This window comes from Podarcis cretensis, assembly GCF_951804945.1.
Source record: "Podarcis cretensis genome assembly, chromosome: 11".
NCBI classification, from domain to species: Eukaryota; Metazoa; Chordata; class Lepidosauria; order Squamata; family Lacertidae; genus Podarcis; species Podarcis cretensis.
Genome location: NC_137180.1, coordinates 43,428,094 through 43,448,821, shown reverse-complemented (window position 1 = coordinate 43,448,821; position 20,728 = coordinate 43,428,094). Strand labels below are relative to the sequence as shown.

Below are 20,728 nucleotides of genomic sequence, written 5' to 3'. Positions count from 1 at the left end.
CCTGGCACAGGTTAACTGGAGAAGTACTTCTAATTGTGTTTTAAGGATGTTTGTGACAAGTTGCAGGAAACTGTCAGGGGATGAAGATGCAGGTTTTCAGGAACCTGGTCTTTAAATGTCACCTTGAGACATGTGGAAGGTTGTTGTTGTTGTTGTTAGACTAGTAATAATATTAATCAGGATGTGCCAAACTGGTTGAGTTCTATTTGTTTGGTTACACCAAAACAATGTTAGGCTTTAAACACCTGTTTTGTTCACTGTCAGCTGTAGTGGCATTGTTGAACAGTTTCCCCATGTTACCAAACTCAGCTTACAGAGACCGAAAGCAGAGATCTGTCCTTTTTTGTGCATTGTTTGATCCATAAATTGTTATTTATTTTCCTGCAATTTAGCAAATTCAATTCAGTTTCAATGCAACATTCCCTTAAAATTTTGACTTCCCATCCTTCCATGACATTTCTGTTCAAATCCTTTATCTACCGCCTTAAATGTAATACTTATTTCTATAACATATATCCTACATTACACTCCTTTATCATTCTCATTCCTTTGCTTATATTTGCAGTCCTGCCTGCGATTTCATTTGACTATAGCATTTTCTCAGAGTCTGAAAAGGATCTCCACTCTTCCAGAAACATTTCACCTTTTTTGGTCTCTTATTTTTGCCGTCAGTTTCGTCATCACCATACAGTCCAAAAGTTTTAAAGTCCATTCCTCTTTTGTTGGAACCTCTTCTTCTTTCCATTTCTGCACTTACGAAATTCTGCCTGCTGTGGTAGCATACATAAACAATCTAACCAACTTTTTGGGACCTCGCCCTGTATTATTCCCAAAAGAAATGTGTCAGACTTTTGGGGATCACAATTTAAAACATATTCTTCTATTCATTATGTATCATTTCCCAAAAGCCTGTCACTTTTCTACAAGTCCACCACATATGAAAAAATGATCCTTCAGACTGTTTGCCTTTCCAGCATTTACTTGATATAGTCTTCTACATCTTGGCTAGTTTATTAGGTATTTATTAAAATACCACCTGTATATCATTTTCAAGTTTTTTGCATTTATTAATCTGGAGTTATGGAGTAATGACTAGAATAACCCCTTTACTTTGAGGGAATCACCCATCTCTGTACACTGACTTGGAACTGTCATGATTTTCATCAGATCAGGCCCATCATCTGAGGTAGAGGGACTCTCTGCAAAACTTTGCTCCACTTGGTTTCTGCTGCGTGACTGCTGCCACCTTGTGGAAATTGGGCTACTAGCAACTGGAGAAGATGCCAGTTTCTTCACAAGGGAACTTTTAAAATGTGAATAGGAAGTCTTGCCTGGAGTCTGTTTAAAACAAAAAGCAGTAAAGTGATAACAATGGTGATACATAATAGTTTATAAAGTTGTTTATATTTATTAAACACACTATAAATTAATGGATTAGGTTTTGTGCAGTCAAATATTGTTTCAATAGTTATGGTTGTTGCTATTATTATTTATAGAGTGGTTCCAGAGTAAGTCTGCACTTACCTGGAAATAAGACCAATTTAACTCAGAGGGATTTACTAGGCTGGTATAGAAACTGTGCTGTGAGTTAGCGGCATTTAGGTATCAGTGAAATAAAAGTGTAAAGCCTGACAGGATAAGAGCCCTATTTGTCCCAGTGGGAATTAAGTGCAACTAACCTGGGGATAAGCCTCTTTGAACTTGATGGGACTTACTTCTGAGTAGACATGCCTGTGCTTGTTTGTTTGCCCTGGATCCAACCTACTCTTTCTAACTGTTCAAGGTGCTTTACATACATTCTCGTTAACATTAACAAAGCGATTTCTGAGAATCAGATTATGCCCACTAGTTCATTTGCAAGATGAATAGACCAATTTCTAATGAAACCAATCAAGAGAAGAAGAAGAAGAAGAAGAAGAAGAAGAAGAAGAAGAAGAAGAAGAAGAACAACAACAACAACAACAACAACAACAACAACAACAACAACAACAACTCTAACCCCCTGCATAACCATAGATCAGATGACAGTCTGGGAGAAAAATGTGGGGGAGAAGGAAAGCAAGAAGAAAATATGGTTTGTTGCCAAATTGTAAAACAGAAGGCATTGCATTTAAATGGAAAGGGGGATCTAAAATGCTGACTTGCTGTCAATAAATTTCTTCTAAAGAAAAAAAATAATCCAGTTTCTAGGCCCTGCAGCCTAGAACTTTAGGCAAAGTGTGGGCTGGGGAGGGGGGGGGAGGACACAGCCTGCATTCTGGCTCCCTCTTCCACCTCCCTTTCCAAGCTGCTGCGAGTTTTGTGTTTCAGCTCCTCCTTCACATTCCAGGCCTGCTTAGACTTCCCCCAAAATCCTCCAAAATGGAGCCGCCTCTGCCTCTGCCTCTGACAGCGTATCCTTTGAAAAGCTCGAGGCTGAAAACCAGGATTTTAATCATTTTCTTCTCTATGGTTTTGTTCACAGCCATACTGGGACTGCTGCAACTAAAGTACTTGAAGCCCAAAGTCAAAGACTTCTATTCCTTTGAAGTGATGGATCCGAAAGGCAGGGCCGTTTCGTTGGAGAAATACAGAGGCAAAGTAAGTGACACGTATTTTGTTTCTGAAATCTTTGCATGGAGCGATTGTCCTTTCCGTGCATAATAATGACATTTTACGTCCTTTGAGATGCAGGCTGGTTGTAAAAAACAACACTGTGAATGTAGATTTATCTTAGCAGTTAGAAGAATACTGGGAGTGGGAATCCAAGTCTCTTGAGTACAAGAAACAGTTCATAATATTTGCTGGTGTAAATGGAGACGTTCTAACTTCCAACAAAGTAGTTTCAGCAACGGCAAGGTTTCTCCTAATATCAGATGCAATGAACATCTAGCACACAGAACGGGATCTGTTAGACTTGAACTCCCATTAGCCCCAGCCTGCACGGCCAACGTTCAGGGCAAATGGAAGCTGTAGTTCAGCAACACCTGTTGAACTATGGGTTTCCCGTTCCTGATCTAGCATCTACAGGGGGGGGGGGGGCTGGTGCCTTCCTGTGCTGCTTGTGAGCCTTCCAGAGTAATCTGGTTCTTGTCAACAAAGGGTCTGATCCAGCTGGCCTCTTGGTCTGCTCTAACAGGCCTGTTTTTTTGTAAGTCATCAAAATGATTCTCTTGTTTTATTACAGAAGCTGCAAACGTCTGCAGAATCCAATGGCTAACTATTGTGAAATGCAAACAGTTGATGAGTTTGATTCTTGGACTTTTTAATAGTCCCATTTCTTTTTTTAAAAAATGCATCTGTTACTGTCAACAATTGGATTTTGTTAACATTAGGAATAATCTAGCCAATGTATTTCAGTGAATTGAAGTTGTCCTGATGGTTTACATAATCCCTGCAATTTCTCCAGAGTGGGGGAGAGACGTCCTAAGCAGCAATCACTGGTATTAATATTTTCCTTCCTGCAATTGAAGAAGTTTACTTTGTGGCAGCCAGTGGCTAAAACAATGCTGAATAGATGGATGGCTGTTTTTCTGCAATTGAAGCTAAGCTGAACATGTATACTTTTCCTACATTTAAATAACTGAGATGGTCAGAATGTAAAGCCATTTTGTTAACCTCGGCATAAGCAGTCTCTCATCCTCTTTCTTTCTCACTGCCCTGTTTTCTGTCTCCCTGAAGGCGTCTCTGGTTGTTAACGTGGCTAGTTACTGCCAGCACACAGAAAAAAATTACATCATGCTGCAGGAACTGCATAGGGAGTTTGGACCATACCACTTCACAGTGCTAGCCTTCCCCTGTAATCAGTATGGGGAAATGGAGCCAGACACAAGCCAGCGGATTGAATATCTTGCAAAATCAAATTACAGAGTCACTTTCCCCATTTTCAAGAAAATAAAGATTATAGGAAGTGAAGCATCGCCAGCATTTCAATTTCTAATAGGTAAGCATGTACAGCATTACCTCTAGGGGGAAAGTGGACAGGAAAACATACAAAATGTGGTACTGGACACAGAACCCAGCTTCCCAAGAATCTTGTTTTTTTAAAACCACCACCAAGATTCTAGCCCTTAAGATGAAATCCTAACCCCACTGAATTAAGCAAAGGGGAGAGATGAGCAGAGATGTGGAAAGGCAGCTATGGATCGTGTGTTGATCAGCAATAATGATTAGCTCCTAGTTTCATATTACTGTAATTCATCAGGAGGAAGAATTTGGCAGTCCAGAGAATCAGTAGGAGCTAAGATCATCATTCCTATTGATCTCAGTGGCACTTTGACGCATCTTTTGGAGGCAGTACGCTTCAGAATACCAGTTTCTGAAAACGGCAGTGGTGGGCCGCTATGAGAACAGGATGCTGGACTAAGATGGACCCCTGGCCTGAGCCAGCAGCTCGGTCTTCTGTCATCTGTCAGGGATTCTTTAGCTGTGATTCCTGCATTGCAAGGGGTTGTGCTAGATGACCCTTGGAGCCCCCCCCCCCCGAACCCTACAGTTCTAGGATTCTAACATTCTTCTGTTCTTATAAGGGGGTTTTGTTTTTGTTTTGTTTTTTTAAAAAATCTGAATGGTGCCCCTTTCTGCTTGCAATACAAACTAATCTTGTGTTGTTCTTGCAGATTCCTCCAAAACTATGCCTCAGTGGAATTTCTGGAAGTATCTCATCAGCCCAGATGGGAAAGTCGTGAAGTTCTGGAGACCCGAAGAGCCCATAGAAAGCATCAAGCCAGATATAGCTGCTCTGGTTAGGCAGATCATTTTGAAAAAAAGAGACGACCTCTGACAAAGCGGGTGTGCCTTTTGGATTCCACAGGGCAACATCTCTCCTCGGCCCTTAGTACATTCCTGCTTAATAATGGTAAAAGCTGGACAAGCAGTGGTTTTTCTTACTGGATAAAATTTTGTTAGCTTTTGACAGAAAACTCTTCCATTTAATGAGCAGCTCTTAAACCACCTGAGCCCTTGGGAAGCAAAGAGAAGGATCAGTATGCTGTGTACTTCACTCAACTGAGCCCTGGATCTGGCCCATGGTCATGGATAATGGGAATTGTAGTCCCATCTGGAGGACCACATGTTCTCTACCCCTGTCCTAGACAAATCAAAATAAGGTATTCTTTCTTTCCCAGCAGGTGACTTAAAACACCATTTGCCAAATAACTCAAGTAACACTATTTAACCCAATAATGAAAGTACAGCCTGAGAAATTGTCCTGCAATTGAATCATTCTGTTTAAAGCTGATAAAATCTAGCATTTTATCAACAACAGCAGGAAATGCATGCTCCATTGAGGGTGGGGTGAGGTGGAAGGGGGGGGGGGGTAACAAAAAAAATGTAAATAGTTTTTATGAAGAAGATTTATTTTTAAAAAAGAGATAGAATAAGCCAAGTCTGTTTGGAGTGTTCTCTTCTATACACTGGTTTCCAAAATAATTTTCTATTGCACGATGCACTATAGAGTAAACTGGAGCATACTGCTTAAGGGGGGAAGAGAGGGAAATTATAATTTTCCTACATACTAATAGCAAATTCAGTCTTGTGAGTGTGGACACTTAAGAAACCAAAGCACCACTATCCACATACAAGAGGGAGGTATCAGCAGACTTGGAAGAACTCCAGAGTTTACAGAAATAACCACCCAAATAGGTTTTTTTTTTTTGGGGGGGGGGGGAGACTCCTTAGAACCAGACTGATAGGCCTGAAGGACCAGATTTGACCCAAGGTTCCCCATCACTGCTGTAGTACGACCAAGAAACAGAATTATGGAATGCGATCTTAAAAGGAGGCGGGACTTCTGGTGAAAAGAGAGGTGGGACAACCGTCAGTGTTTAGCGTGGCAAAAGTTCCATCTTACATTCTTCTGGGGGCCACACGGACAGGAACTAGTTTGGTGGTCAATATTTGGGGGCCCCAAATGACAAGAGCAGGTTCAGATTCTACTGCAGTAGTCACTCCAAAAAGGAACCTTTACAAATGAATGGACACCCTTTATCCCTACAGTTCCAGTAAGAAATGCTGACTTTGGGGAAACTGTTGCCATGATGTCAAAAGCTTCCTTAACACGGTCCTTTGCTGACAGATATCCTGCATGCCCTCCCCTCCACATCCCATGGTCATGGCAGGCCATTCATAAATACCAGTGTAAGAGCATAGCAAGTTTAACCATTAGTAAGTTCTCCTCTGCATACTACAAAAAAACAAACAAACTAAAAAGTGTAATAATTGTTTCTCTACTTTATTTTGCATGGAGAATGGTAGCTTACCAATACAGTTCATATTGGGAGTCCCATACAAAAGAATCCGTACCTCAGTTATTGGGAAATATTGATCATCCACCTGTGATGTTTGTCTCCTGTGCTGCTTGGTGTCAGTTGTGTCCTGTATAGATAAGGATTATTTGGGCTTTTGGTAAACTCAGCAGTTCAAACATTTCACCCCATGCTGTTTGAACAGATGAAGTTAGCAATTGCTCAATATCACATCCTAATACAGTGGTACCTCAGGTTACAGATGCTTCAGGTTACAGACGCTTCAGGTTACAGACTCCACTAACCCAGAAATAGTACCTCAGGTTAAGAACTTTACCTCAGGATGAGAACAGAAATCGCGCGGCAGCAACGGGAGGCCCCATTAGCTAAAGTGTTACCTCAGGTTAAGAACAGTTTCAGGTTAAGAACGGACCTCCAGAATGAATTATGTTCTTAACCCGAGGCACCACTATACCCTGCTTGCTGAAATAGTCTATTCAGAGAGGGAACATATGACAAGCCCCCCACAAACCTCAGCATGATGAAAGAAGGTGTGGAGGTGGCTATGGAATTGCCACACTTCCCTGATGTCCCCATGTTCATGCTACATCAGAAGGGGTTATGTTGGTGTACCGATGTACATGTCTAAAGCTCTTCGCAAGTTGAGGAAGAATCCTAAATGGCAATAGGGGAGAAGATCCTCCTTGTATGGTATTCATACATTGGTACATGATTAGAACTCCTTCTGAAGTTGCTTGAGCTTGCAGGTGTCAAGTGGGAATATTTTTGTTTATTTATTGAATTGATATCCCACCTTCCTCCCAGAGTGGCAAACAGAGGCACAATTAAAAAGCAAAGCAGAAATGTTCTAAAACAGTTAACGCATTATTAATAAAATAAAATCTAAAAGCAGCTACAGTTTAAAACATTCTAAAAGCAGTTAAAAATATTCCTCCACCAATGATCTTGGGGTTGCCAGGAGTGTTCCTCAGCCACCAGATACCTGGGTAAACAGGGATTCCCCCTGAAAGTTAATAACGATGGAGACAAGAACACTATAAAACACCTCACTGTGCAGAGTTGTGCAGTGGGGTTGGCTCACACATTGAAAGATTGCATGGAGAAGATTGTGTGAACTTTAGTGTTGAAACATGAGGCTCAAATGTGCATTGAATCTCTCTTGCATATTTTGTACATGTGTGAAGGGTAATGCAGACTAGAATGTGGAACAAAGAATGAATGTAACCATTGCTGGTTATAAATACTGCCATTACACACTGGGAACAATTTGCACGTGCAGAAGAAGCAGAATTTCAGAACAGCAGTGACTTCTCTTGTAATAGACACTTGCACACCCCAGTGATATGGGTCCTCCAGAAGTCTTTAGCATACAGTCTGACTGAGAGTTTCCCCTTTGTATATGACATTGCTTCTGAATGCCACTTTTCTGAAATCCCTTGATCCTTATAAACATCCTTGGCATTGAGGAGAGACAGTCTTATGTCTGCTTAATCTACCAAGGATGCGACTTATCTTTGTGCCAGAGGATCTCAGGGGCTAGATCCCCATCTCCTGCGTTGGACTCCCAAAGCCACAGTGCAGAGATGGAAAACTTTTTTCCCAATTTGAGGACCACATTGCCTTTTGGGGGATGCATGCCACTAGGTGGAGCAACAGGTGTGCCTCTTAATCTTTGTAAGGTAAAGGGACCCCTGACCATTAGGTCCAGTCGTGGCCGACTCTGGGGTTGCGGCGCTCATCCCGCTTTATTGGCCGAGGGAGCCGGCGTACAGCTTCCGGGTCATGTGGCCAGCATGACTAAGCCGCTTCTGGCGAACCAGAGCAGCGCACGGAAACGCCATTTACCTTCCCACTGGAGCAGTACCTATTTATCTACTTGCACTTTGATGTGCTTTCGAACTGCTAGGTGGGCAGGAGCAGGGACCGAGCAACGGGAGCTCACCCCGTCGCAGGGATTCGAACCGCCGACCTTCTGATCAGCAAGTTCTAGGCTCTGTGGTTTAACCCACAGCGCCACCAGCGTCCCTCTTAATCTTTGTAGAGTAGGCTGTATTCCAGCCATGCAAAAGCCAGAGGTTTTTACATATAATTCATCCATGCAAGCAAGAGGCATAATTGCAATTCAAGGACACATTCCAGCTGGGCCAAAACATTCAAGGACGTCACAGAGCAGGACCATTAAGGGTGGGGCCTGGGGAGGGACCACTGCCTTGGGGGAGCCGAGAGGCCTGGAGAGTGACATTTGGCCCCCAAGCTTGAGGTTCCCCACCCTGGCCATCACTGTTATTTCTACTTTCTTCGCTTTCACCATATGGCAATATATTCACTTCAGCAGACAAGCTAGTCTGGAAGGGATGAGTTAAGCAACTGGCCAGAGTTGGAAAGAGCAGGGAACAAATTCATAAAAGCCGACAGTTTGATCAGAAACAGACTATCTTATTGCAAGTTTTCACAACGCCGCAGGCACTGGTGGGTTTCCGCAGCAGTGGCCGTTAACGATCTTCTTCCATCAGAGACAAATGGAAAGCATTTAGCCTATGACGCATGGTCATGCAATGATATGGAAGTGTATTTAGTTGCTGGAATAGGTACAACAGCTAACTAATAGTACACTGCCAAGCCATCACATACAAACACACAGAAAGAGGTCAAACAGAATCAAATGGATATTCCAGGATGAGAGATGCCACATGAAACAACATCTCTTGTTAAAATAAACAGCTGTTTGGAAACAGTGCAAGCTTTTAGACCAGGCTTTGTAAACCTGGTGCTTTCCAGCTGTTTCGGACTGCAACTCCCATCACACCTAGCCAGCACAGAGGCTGGAGCTGATTGAAGTTGTAATTCAAAACAGCTAGAGGGCACCAGGTTGTCAATGGCTGCTTACAATAACCTTTTTATGGCTGCCCAGTGCAGAAGTAAAACAAAATGGGATAATGAAAGGAATATTGTAGAGGGCATCAATATTAGGTGTCCAGTGCCCTGCATATATGGAAGCTGATTTACTTTTAATGCAGCCATTGATATTGGGTAAGTTACATTCATTAAGATTAGATATATCCTAGTTCCCAGAACCTCCCAAGCACTTCAAGGTGACCAGACCCATCCATAAAAATCACTTTATTCCTTTATTTTACTGTTGCTCTGAACAACTATGCTTGAAGAAGACTGTTGTGACGTTCAGAACTCTGCAAAGCAGCTAATGAGTGTGCTCAAATAATGCCAGAACATTTTCGAAGGTCTTACTATACAAACCCCTGCGGTTGTCAGATGATCACAATATGTGCCGTAGGCTGGCAGCTGAATGTCAGCTGGTGCCTTTCAGATATTCATCCAGCTAACAATACACTGCCATTCCACCACACACACAGAGAGAGACAGCTTCACAGCAGGGTCACTCCGACAACAGGGAAGCTGGGCAGAGGTGCAAAGGGCACCCTTGTTGTATAGCTTTCTTCATTTGTAGGCGACACACCTCTTTGCCCCAGTCTTTTGACTATATACGTCTGTGTATGTATATAGATAGATTAGAACGCAACATTTTCTTCTGAATCATTTTAACTGATTTTACTACATTTATATCATTGACACCTGCCTTAGGACCCTATGATAAAGAGTGGGTAAGACATCCAAAATATAAAAATAAAAAGCCACCCTGTTGTCAAGCTGGTTAAAGAATGATTTAGTGATTCTGACTGCAGAGCCAAGGCAATAAATCTGGAATTTTAAGCACCTATTTTAAAGCTGGGCATCCCAGTAGTGTTCACAAGGGGGCGCACTCCCATTACATTTACGGTGTTTGGGAATGCAACAGTATGGAGTGCAACCAGCAGCTGTAAAACAGCAGGTATCCAAAACAGCCAGCTAGTACTGCACTGCCAAAGCGGTACATTCCTGTGTTCACATTCAGCGTCTGCTCCTTCTCACTTACGATGCAGAATTGCTTCTACCCAGTGCTCTTTTTTTTCTTAAAAAAATGTGTAGGGGTTCTCTCATTTTGACATAAGAAAATCACCATTTTATAGTTCAAATTGGGGAAAATAAATACAATAAATGGACAAAAGTACCAAGATTCACAAAATGTTTAGGGGTGTGCGTAGCCCTGTGTCCCCCCAGAAAAAAGCACTGCTTCTACCACCAAACATTCCCAACAGTAAATAGCCACAACCAACATTTATTCACTGTTAACACATTCATCTGTTTTGGCTCCTAGAACATTCATGTAAGCTTATGCCAGAGGAAAGAACCACTACACAATGCCTATCATCTCCCATACTCTCTTCCAGAGGACACGAAAGTGCAGCAGACAATCAAAAGCTTGCAGAGTCAGTTCTGCAGTTTTATAAACACTCACCTTAGCCAGAATCTGCAAACTTAGGTTTCTGGTCTGTTGGAGGTTTGTCCCCAGAGTTCTCATTATTTTCTCCTAGAAAGCAAACGTACAGAGATGTTACAATAACGCTACTCAACCTTTAGGTATCAGGTCTGAACCGTACAGACTTCAGTTCATATTCTTGGTGACTTGTAGCAAACCATATGCTGCATTTGCCCAGGCCTAGTGACCTTTCGCATACACCCTCCCCTACATCTCATGGTGCAAGGGACAGCATTTCTGTATAGGGTTTTGTAAAAATAAAAAAAACCTCTACCCATCCTAACTAATCTGGAAGTACGTCTTGATTGGGAAAGAGAATGAACTTCTGTGTGGCTGTGTAGCCTTCCATAACTTGCAATTTATTGTATTAGAATTAGATGGTCCTTATTTTTAAGGAACGCCACATACACCCTAACAGACCCATAATAATAATTAGAGGCACTGACCTTTATTTTCCCCAGTCTTGGCCTCCAAAGGTTTTCTAACACAGTGATCTAAAGTGTGTTTGCTCAGAAGTCAGTCGCACTACAGTTTCCCCCTAACATCATAAACTAATGTGGGTGTATTCAGAAATGAGTCCCACCATATTAAACAAGAGATTTCTCCCAGGTCTTATGTGCATAAGATTGCACCCTTAATAGTTGAAGTTTTAATTATGGGGGGGGGGGGGGGAGCTCCACTGAATTCAAATAAGACTTACTTCTGAGCAGACACGCGTAGGATTGTAAAGCTGGCCAGTGCTTAATGCACTGAGCATTCAGATCACTCTACTGAGTGTTGAAATTAAAATTTTGCAGGATATAAATGTAAAGAAAAAAGTAAATAAAAGATAGCAACAACAAAAAAGTGATGGGGGTGCGGAGAGAGACTGAAGGACGTAGATTTACCCACAACACACTTTCATCCGTCTTGACCTTCCGGGCTGCGAATCTTTCTAACTTCCACTCCATCTCTGAAGAGGGGCTTGCTGGCTTCTTACTTAGCTAGCTGTGCAGGAGCTGAACAATCGCTTCTCTTTCCTGATCCGCCCCCACTAGATGGAATCCTCTCCCCCCCCCCCCCCCCGGCTAGAGGAATGAGGAGTTTCTGATCTTGCCTGCTGCTTCTCAAGAGGCTCTCCCGAGGCTACCTTATTCTCCCCCTCCTCCGGTCTATGCCCACCTGCTGCTTGTCTCCGCAGAGAACCCCCTTGCTGCGTTACCCTATTCCCAATCTCCACTGAGGTCTCTCCTCGGTTGGAACCATTTAAAGAGACAGAACAAGCGGCAAGTAGAGCGGGAATCCCTTGCCCCGACGCCTGATTGGCTGAACCGGTGTTCTGACGTAAGGAGTTTCCCTTCGTTGGAACGCGGCGGCGCGCAACGTTCGCCCGGACGGCGCGGCCCCCGCCTCCTCCTCTTTCCCTTCAGTCTTTTCTTCCGATCCCGGGCAAAGCCCCGCTTCTGCTGCACGACGCGGAAACTCCTCCATTGTTTGCCGCGGGGCCGCGCGGGTAGAGCAGGTAACAGCAACGCCAAAGAGCGCGGCGGCGGGCAAAGAAGCGCGGAAGGGCCTGGCTCGCCCCCTTCCCCAACCGATCTCCTGGGAGAAGATCCCTTCCAGGCTGTGGTCCCCGGGAGGTGGCTGGTGTAACTTGAGACGCGATCCTAACAAGCCCCCACCGCGGCTGATGGGGGGGGGCGTTGTCTGGAAAGGGCAGCAAATTATTAGTTCTTTTCTTTTCCAAGATTTTTATTGAACGTAATAATAAACATACAAGCATTGAATTTAAAAACATGAACACACAACCGGAGCACCAAAGAGAGGCACAGGCTGAGTTGTGCAAGGGACAGCACTGAGACTTTGGGCCTCTCCAGTCTGGTGTTTTATTGTGGGTGTAGCCTGCAATGTGTTCTTAAAGCAGAAATGGTGCATTAAATATTTTATTTTATTGCATTTCTATATCACATTTTCCTCCAAGGAGCTCAAGGGGGTTCCATCGTTTTCCTCCTTCCCATTTTATCCTCACAACAACCTGTGGTCAGGCTGAGAGACTGTTACTGCCACAAGGTCACACAAGAAGCTTTGTGGCTGAGTGGCGATTTGAACTCAGGTCTCCCAGATCCTAGTCCGACATTGTAACCACTGGTGGTGGCAGAACCATGGGGGGGGGGGCTGAGGACACCATTGAAATTCCCAGCCTGAGTGTGTGTATGTGTACATGCAAATGTGCATGAGGGGGTGCCAAACTGGGTCTGTGACCCGGGTGAAATAAAGCCCAGTTTTGCTTCATTGATTTGTTCTGTGTTTGCTCTCTGGAGAAGTGCTGTAGCACAACAAACAAAAATATATAGGATTTCAGCAGGCAGTTACGGAATATGCACTGATTGGAAATGAAGCAGAGTGACTGCCCCAGGCACAAGCAGTACTGAAAGTGTGATTGCATATAACTCCCCCGATTGCCTCGTGAGCCCAAATAATCATGATTGTGCAATAAATTGTGGGAGGGGCCTTAGAGGGGCCCTAAGGAAGAGGAAGGTGACAGGCAGTGCCAGCTCCTGGACTGGTTGTAAGAAAGCAGGCAGGTTGGGGGGCTAGCTGGGGGGAGACTGAGGTTTGTGGTGCAGGGTTCAATTAGCATTCACAAGGCTGGTTTCAGATTAAAAAAATTAGCAAGAGGACTGGGCGAATCAAGGGGACGACTGCAATCCCCCAAGGGTGAGCTCCATATCAAACATTTAAAAATTTCCCACGTAGAAACCAGAAGTTGTACTCTAGTGGAATGTATGAAAAAGGGTATAAAGTAAAGCTGTGCAATAAAACCATGACAACAGAAACCGTATAATGAGAACGATTGGAAGTTTTATGCAGAAATTTTTATTTGATAGACATAATTTTGTACAAATTTTTGGTTCTTTTTCTTTTTTGTCTTTTTAATTTTTTTCTTTTATGTCTTGATGTGTTGTTTTTTTGTATTTAACTTTTCTATACTTACCTTCATTTTACGTTTGTATTTTAAACCAATAAAGACTTACTTAAAAGAAAGAAAGAAACTAGAAGTTGTTCCCTGATCTCTAGTTCTCTATGTGCAGGGGGTCTATACTCTGTATGCAAGAGCATTCAGTATTGTAAGAATCCACCCACTGTAGTCTGAGGTGGTATAATCCAAACATAAGGTACCCACCTCAATGAGAACTAGGCCCTTAGCCCACAGTCACAAACGGGAAGAGAATTGCACTTGACTCCTCCCTTTTATTTTAAAGAATCATAAAAGTTCATGATGATGTATATGCTGTTCTCATGAGGCTCCTCCTGGCTGTTCTCCCAGTCCAAATGGACTGATCGTATTTGCACCTGCTTAGCATCAGCAGCGCATCAGATGCTTCTACTGGGCCCTAAGAGTAGAAATGCCCAAAACAAGCTGGGAGACTGGGTCTACCCCAGGGTAGTGTGTACTTTAATGAGTGTACAAAGGTAGAATTTACGTTTGTTGCTCTAGCCACCTTTGCCTCTCTCCTCGCCCACCACTATTATGTGGACCTTAAAAGATTTCCCGGAAGGGACTGTGGCCCTCAATACCTAGTCTAAACATACAGGGCATGTACCTGATCCCAGTGCTACTTTCAGCTAAAAGCTGGAAAAAGGAACCCTGATGGTCCCTTCAGTCAAAGGCTGCTTGTTTCCAAACAGACGGAGAAATGTCAGTGGGTCTCATGGGGTTATCAGCAAACATCTTCCCAGAAACAATTTGTTTTTAACCCAAGACTCTGTGGTTTGCATTAATATACGTACGTGTGTGTGTGTGTGTACATACACACACACACGTAACTCACCCCAAGCCCTAGGAATATGATAGGAAACAAGGACAGGGGAATTGACAAGGCACACCTGTAATAACAAACTCCTTATGTGCTTATTACTGCAAATGTGGAAGGTTACCTTGATCACACTAGGGACCCTTCAGGTGCCACGGATTAGTCCATGATGAGTGACTCACCCTTGCTGACAAATAATGCTATAAAGATAATAATGGAAATGTCAGGATTCTTGTACTATGATGAAATATGCACTGCTTTGTCCTTTGTTTATTATGTGGGTAGTGTACAGTTGATTATGTCCTTAGGTTCTCGTTTCCGCGTTTTAAGTGCTTGACTTTTTGTAAGTGTTGTGGGACAACGAACTATAGGAATCTTAACCGGTTTTTGGAACAAAGTGGTGACAGTTTGAGGTGTGGGGGAACAGGGGAGTGTGGTTTTACACAGTGGCAGCTAAGAGACTGTACACAATAGAACTGGCCCTTGCTAACAGAGAACCACAGGGGTGACTGCTCTTTTCAATGTTATCTCTTTTTTGCCAGGTGTGTCCAGGTGTGTAAAGAGTGACCTGAGGGCAAGCTGTGGCCTTTGTACATGTTCCTTTTCTGCCTTTGGCAATGGCAAACTCCATTTGGCATTACAGGTGTGTCACCTTAGTCTTTTTGCCCTTTCTTTTCCCAGGTGATAAGAAGAGAAGCTCTGACTGGATAGCAACTGTTACATTTTACTCACCAAAAATGTAGAGGGAATTCAGGGCAGACGAAAGAAAGTCCTTCTGTTATGTACTGAAGTTCTCACCCTGGGCCAGCAGGGGGATACTGTAGATAGTTTTCACTCAGGTCCACATATGCAAATAAGGAATTGAAAGTGACGTTCAGTGATTGGATAGTTACAGAAAATGGTTACAGTTGTGTTGTAGTAGAGCTCTATATAAGCAGGTTGGCTGAACCCTTCAGTTCAGTTCTGTTCTGGCCTATGAATAAACAAGAGCTGTTGGAAGAATCGCTGTGTCATTTGATATGTCCACCCACACCTTCTTCACACAGCACATAACTAAACCATGGAATTGGCTACCACAGGATGTAATGAAGGATATGGCACCATTCTACAAACTACAGTTCCCAGGACGCGTTATTGCAGGGATGCAGCCTAGATTACCTCCAGTATCAGAAACTTTGGTCTATAGATTATAGCTGGTCATTTGTCCAGGAGAGCAAAACCACAAACCTGGGTTCAGATGACACACTAAGTGACTAAGCCAAACCATGGCTTAGCTCAGCTCCACACAGCAGCAAAACGACTGGGGAGCAGCAAAATGGCCATGATCTCGTCTCTAAGAGCTCACACGTTCACACTGAACCATGGGTTGGTTTTACAGGACATGCAAACCAAGTCAACAGAGAAGCTCCTTCAAGGCCTTTCTGCCCACCCCAGTTTTCTGGGTCACAGGTATGATGGCCAAACATGTTAGGCACAAGCACATGCATGCAGTCTCTGACAGCTGTTTCTTATAGTGATTAAGGAGGCTGTAATTTGGGGTGGCTTTTCCATTGTAGTTCCCCCTTCACCAGCCTGCCCTCCCCACAAGACTCAGGGCAGGTGTTTGAAAAAGTTAACTTTTCTAGGATTTGGCACAGGAATCTATTTTAACAGGACAAATTGTTGAAAAGGAGAAGGAGAAAGTTGCTGTTGTCGAACCTAAGCAATACAAGGGGGAGCCTTAGTCTTACAGAGGCAAATCGAAGACTATAAGTTGAGGCCCTTTATGATTGAAACTAGAAAAAGTCAGACTCTGAAGATCGGAGCCTGGCTTGGACTGGAAAAGGAAAGTTGGAAAGATCCCTCTATGCAGGGATTAACTGACTTTTGGAATATGGACTTGGATCAGGAGGAGATTGGAGGTCGGGGGGCCTTTGGAGTTGGAGGAATTTTGAAATATGCCCTGAAATACTTTATGGATCCTAGCTTTAATTGTGGAAATTTGGCTGACCTGTCGAGAGGGAGTGGAGGTGTCGTTGGATTGGAGTTTCCTCGAGATCTGCTCTTTAGCATCAAAGAATATGAAGAAGAACTGCAGAAGGGACGTGGAAAAGAGTTAAAAGCCTTGGACATAAGATCTCCAGGTTGATGGACTGTATGGAGTGGATGGAAGTGTCTGGCAGAGCCCGAGACCGGGGAGAGGAGATGGTGGAAGAAGATTGGAAGATTTAAAGTCTATATATAGAAATATTGTTAAATTAATGAGTGACAGGAAAATGTTGGAATGAATTTTTATGGCCTTAGTAGAAATGCTATAAGGAGTTAAGCTTAAATAAGTATACTAATTTTAATGGAAATAAGATTAAAAATATGTTAAGACATTTATATGATAGAAAATGGAGAAAGATGGAAAGGAATTGCTGAAACCATTAATGGAAGTGGAATACAAAGAGGGAGGTGAGAGGAGGTCGATGATATAAGGGAATGAAAGTTAGAATATGGAAAAGGTATGATGTATGTTTTTAAATTGTTTTTGTTTTGTTTTGTTTTGTTCATTGTGTTAGATAATGTGTTAAGGTTATGTTTTGTATGGTTTATATATTGTATTGTATTGTTTTATTTTTTCTTGTTCTTGTTCTTTTCTCTCTCTCTCTTGTCTCTTTTTCCTTTTTAAAAAGTAATAAATATTATTTTTTTAAAAAAAACTTTTCTTTGGAACCCTGCAGTTTCTCTGCTCCTCTCCCGTAACCAGTTTTCACTACGAGAAACAGCTGTCTAGATTTTTATTTATAGTATCTAATATGTAGTTTGACACTGAGGCTGTGTACACATTACTAGTTTAAAACATTGACAATATTGTTCTCTTTCTCAGTTCAGATCAAAGCTGGTTTGGGGGGAAACACATGAAAAAGCAGTATTTCATAAGAAACTGCAAGATAGATACAATTGTGGCTAACATCATGTGCGCACCGCTTTCCCAACTAGCAGCGGGAGTGCACTGGGTGCAGCGTAAACAGGAGTGTGCATACCACCTGAGTCTCTAAGTAAAGGTAAAGGTACCCCTGCCCGTACGGGCCAGTCTTGACAGACTCTGGGGTTGTGCGCCCATCTCACTTAAGAGGCCAGGGGCCAGCGCTGTCCGGAGACACTTCCGGGTCACGTGGCCAGCGTGACATCGCTGCTCTGGCCAGAGCCAGAGCCAGAGCCGCACACGGAAACGCCGTTTACCTTCCCGCTGGTAAGCGGTCCCTATTTATCTACTTGCACCCGGAGGTGCTTTCGAACTGCTAGGTTGGCAGGCGCTGGGACCGAGCAGCGGGAGCGCACCCCGCCGCAGGGATTCGAACCGCCGACCTTTCGATCGGCAAGTCCTAGGCGCTGAGGCTTTAACCCACAGCGCCACCTGCGTCCCTTGAGTCTCTAAGACATAACAGCAATTTTTGTCGTCTGGCTACAAGCAGCATGATTCTGGAACTGTGCTTGTAACACTGCTTGGCACTAGGTGGTGCTGATCCTTTGTGTTTGACAAGAGCACTACAGTAAATGAAAGGGAATTTGGTGTGAGACTCGTCCCCTCCCCAATCCAGCAAATTACAATATAGAAATCGTAACACAGAGAAACACACCATTGCCATCCCTTAAAATGTATGCTTTGGATCTTTCCATGCTGTTTGCTCCTCTGTGGCCAGCACAGAAAAGCAGCCTACTAGCCTCTTGAGACGTTAGTAAAAAAGCAAACTTAGGTTAGTTGCTTTTGTGTGCTTATTTAAAGGGATCCTCTTGGGTTTGCTGATCAGAAGGTCAGCTGCTTGAATCCCCATGACGGGGTGAGCTCCCATTGCTCTGTCCCTGCTCCTGCCAACCTAGCAGTTTCAAAGCATGCCAGTGCAAGTAGATAAATAGGTACCACTGTGGCAGGAAGGTAAAAGGCATTTCTGTGCACTCTGGCACTTGTCATGGTCCTCCATGCATCAGAAGCGGTTTAGTCATGCTGGCCACATGACCCAGAAAACAGTCTGTGGACCAACGCCAGCTCCCTCAGCCTGAAAGCAAGATGAGCACTGCAACCCCATAGTTGCCTTTGACTGGACTTAACCATCCAGGGGTCCTTTACCTTTACCTATCTCTATCTGTCTATCTATCTATTTATCTAGAGATGTCCAACCTTACCGCCAAAAATGTTTATCCTGTACAAGCCCCAAACCCATAAACTACCTGTATGGTTTCTCCCTGAACTGACCCAGCAGCAAACCAGCAAGATATGCTGGAGGTGTCTGCACAGAGGTCCCTGATCACATCAGCACAGTTTTTCCCATGGAAGTAACTGATGAGTTTACAGCTTAAGTGGCCAGCTGCCCGGACATGTGCTGAGCCTAGAACTCTTCCCCCCACCCCCATACTCTATTGTGCTATTTTAAGAAACATCTCTCTTAAATACCTATGTTACATTAAGTAGGTGCAAACAGATGTGGGAAAGGGATACTGCTTCACCAGATAACTTATCTGGAGGAGGAATGGTAAATGAACAGTCCACTGTTACAAATGCTTTGGTTTGTACCCATGTCAAATAACAGCAGCAGCAGCAGCAGCAGCAGCAGCAGCAGCAGCAGCAATAATAATAATAATAATAATAATAATAATAATAATAATAATAATAAATTGCAGGTGTTCAGCTTCTGCTCCATGCTAGCATTGGCCAAATCTTTACCACATTTGCATCCTGCCATTCCTTCAAAGAGCTCAGGACTGCATGTATCTGCTGCCTTGCAGGATATCTTCAAGAGAAGAAAGGGCTAAGGAGTAAACGCTACACAAATCCAGAGTGGAGTCCGTAAGACGGTTGGACGGCACCTTGTACGCCTCCTTCCGGTAACTCTGGCAGCCAAGCTGCTACCAGATGTATTGCTCTTCTTTCCTTTGGACCACATCAGCAAGGTCTTGTCATCTGGGCAGCCCAGGCCTCCATGCCCCAGAGAGGTCATTCTGCTGCTGGTGCAGCAGCAAGAACAGCACGGGAGGCATCAGTTTCATGTTACCAGTTTCTGCAACCACAGCAGATGCTGTGATTCTCCATTGACTTGACTTCACCACCCCCACTCAGGCGTACTCCATTTTCTCTCAAGGCAGATGGATGCTAACTACTAGCCTAAAGGAAACAAGGAAATGGGAGTATATGCAAAGGGTCTGGAAACTAAAACCATATGAGGAGCGCTTGAAGGAGCTGGGTATGTTTAGCCTGGAAAAGAGGAGCCTGAGAGATGATAGCCATCTTCAAATATCTTAAGAGCCATCACATGGAAGAGGGAGCATGCTTGTTTTCTCCTGCTCTGGAGGGCAGGACTCGAACCAGTGGCTTCAAGTTAGAAGAAAGGATATTCCAACTAAACGTTCATAAAAACTTTCTAACAGTAAGAGCTGTTCGGCAGTGGAACAGACTCCCACAAGAGGTTGTGGACTCTCCTTCCTTGGAGGTTTTTCAACAGAGGTTGGATGCCATCTGTCATGGATGCTTCAGCTGAGATTCCTGCATTGCAGGAGATTTGACTAGATGACCCTTTGGGTCCCTTCCTACTCTAAGATTCTATGAAAAGAGAGGCAGGAATTACTTCTGTGGTCATCTAGCCAATTGTATTTTTTTAATCCTTAATTTTGGGTGTTGTGAATAGCAGTGATGCGTACACATTGTTCCCCAAAGGAGCCTTTTAGCATTATTGAAGGAATACTTAACGCAGAACATCAAACTTTCTGTTCCTTATACTTGAATGTCCTTTGTTTCACATGCCAATGGGAGTGTGTTGTTCTTCAGCAAGTCTGTCAATATGCAAACAGAAACTTTGACTGCAGTTAACAAATTTTGTGCTTTTATGACAAGCTTGCCTCATTTCTTTTTAGAGCGTTCCAAGTTTCGACTTCTTATGGATTTGCTTTCCCCCCCCTGCACTGCATTATTGAATTGTCATAGTGGTGCTGTTCTGATTTTATTCTGCTGTAACAGGCTTTTGGTTTTCGCTCATTTAATTTATATATATTGTTAGCATTTATAAATCACATTTCTGCAAATGCACATAAGTTATCATTCAATGAAGTTTATGTACACGGTCCATACCCACCCATGTGAGCAGCTCTGCACAAGCCAATTTGAACTCTCTATCCCCAAGCCATTCTTTTTTACCCCAAAACTACTATTCATCATGAAACTCAATTCCATGCACTATTTTCAATAAGCAAAATCTGGAATTTACCTCTCAGAATAGGGTGGGTGCTTTTTTGCATTGTCCAAAACAGAGGATAATAGAATCCTATAATGTTAGTGAGGCATCTCATCAAGGCCTGTA

General features: G+C 43.4%; 2 protein-coding genes across 2 annotated transcripts; one reads left to right on the top strand and one right to left on the bottom strand.

The window, feature by feature from the left end:
• Positions 1–350: 350 nt before the first annotated feature.
• CDC20B (cell division cycle 20B) lies at positions 351–11,656 on the bottom strand. The gene is made up of 4 exons (XM_079995207.1): positions 11,508–11,656; positions 10,600–10,671; positions 6,148–6,354; positions 351–1,338 (listed from the first exon to the last, which is right to left on the bottom strand). The coding sequence occupies exons 1-4, from the start codon at positions 11,568–11,570 to the stop codon at positions 1,093–1,095; spliced, it is 588 nt and encodes a 195-aa protein (XP_079851333.1). The 5' UTR covers positions 11,571–11,656; the 3' UTR covers positions 351–1,092.
• Positions 2,319–5,183, top strand: GPX8 (glutathione peroxidase 8 (putative)). The gene is made up of 3 exons (XM_079995136.1): positions 2,319–2,580; positions 3,661–3,922; positions 4,599–5,183. The coding sequence occupies exons 1-3, from the start codon at positions 2,362–2,364 to the stop codon at positions 4,760–4,762; spliced, it is 645 nt and encodes a 214-aa protein (XP_079851262.1). The 5' UTR covers positions 2,319–2,361; the 3' UTR covers positions 4,763–5,183.
• Positions 11,657–20,728: the final 9,072 nt, after the last annotated feature.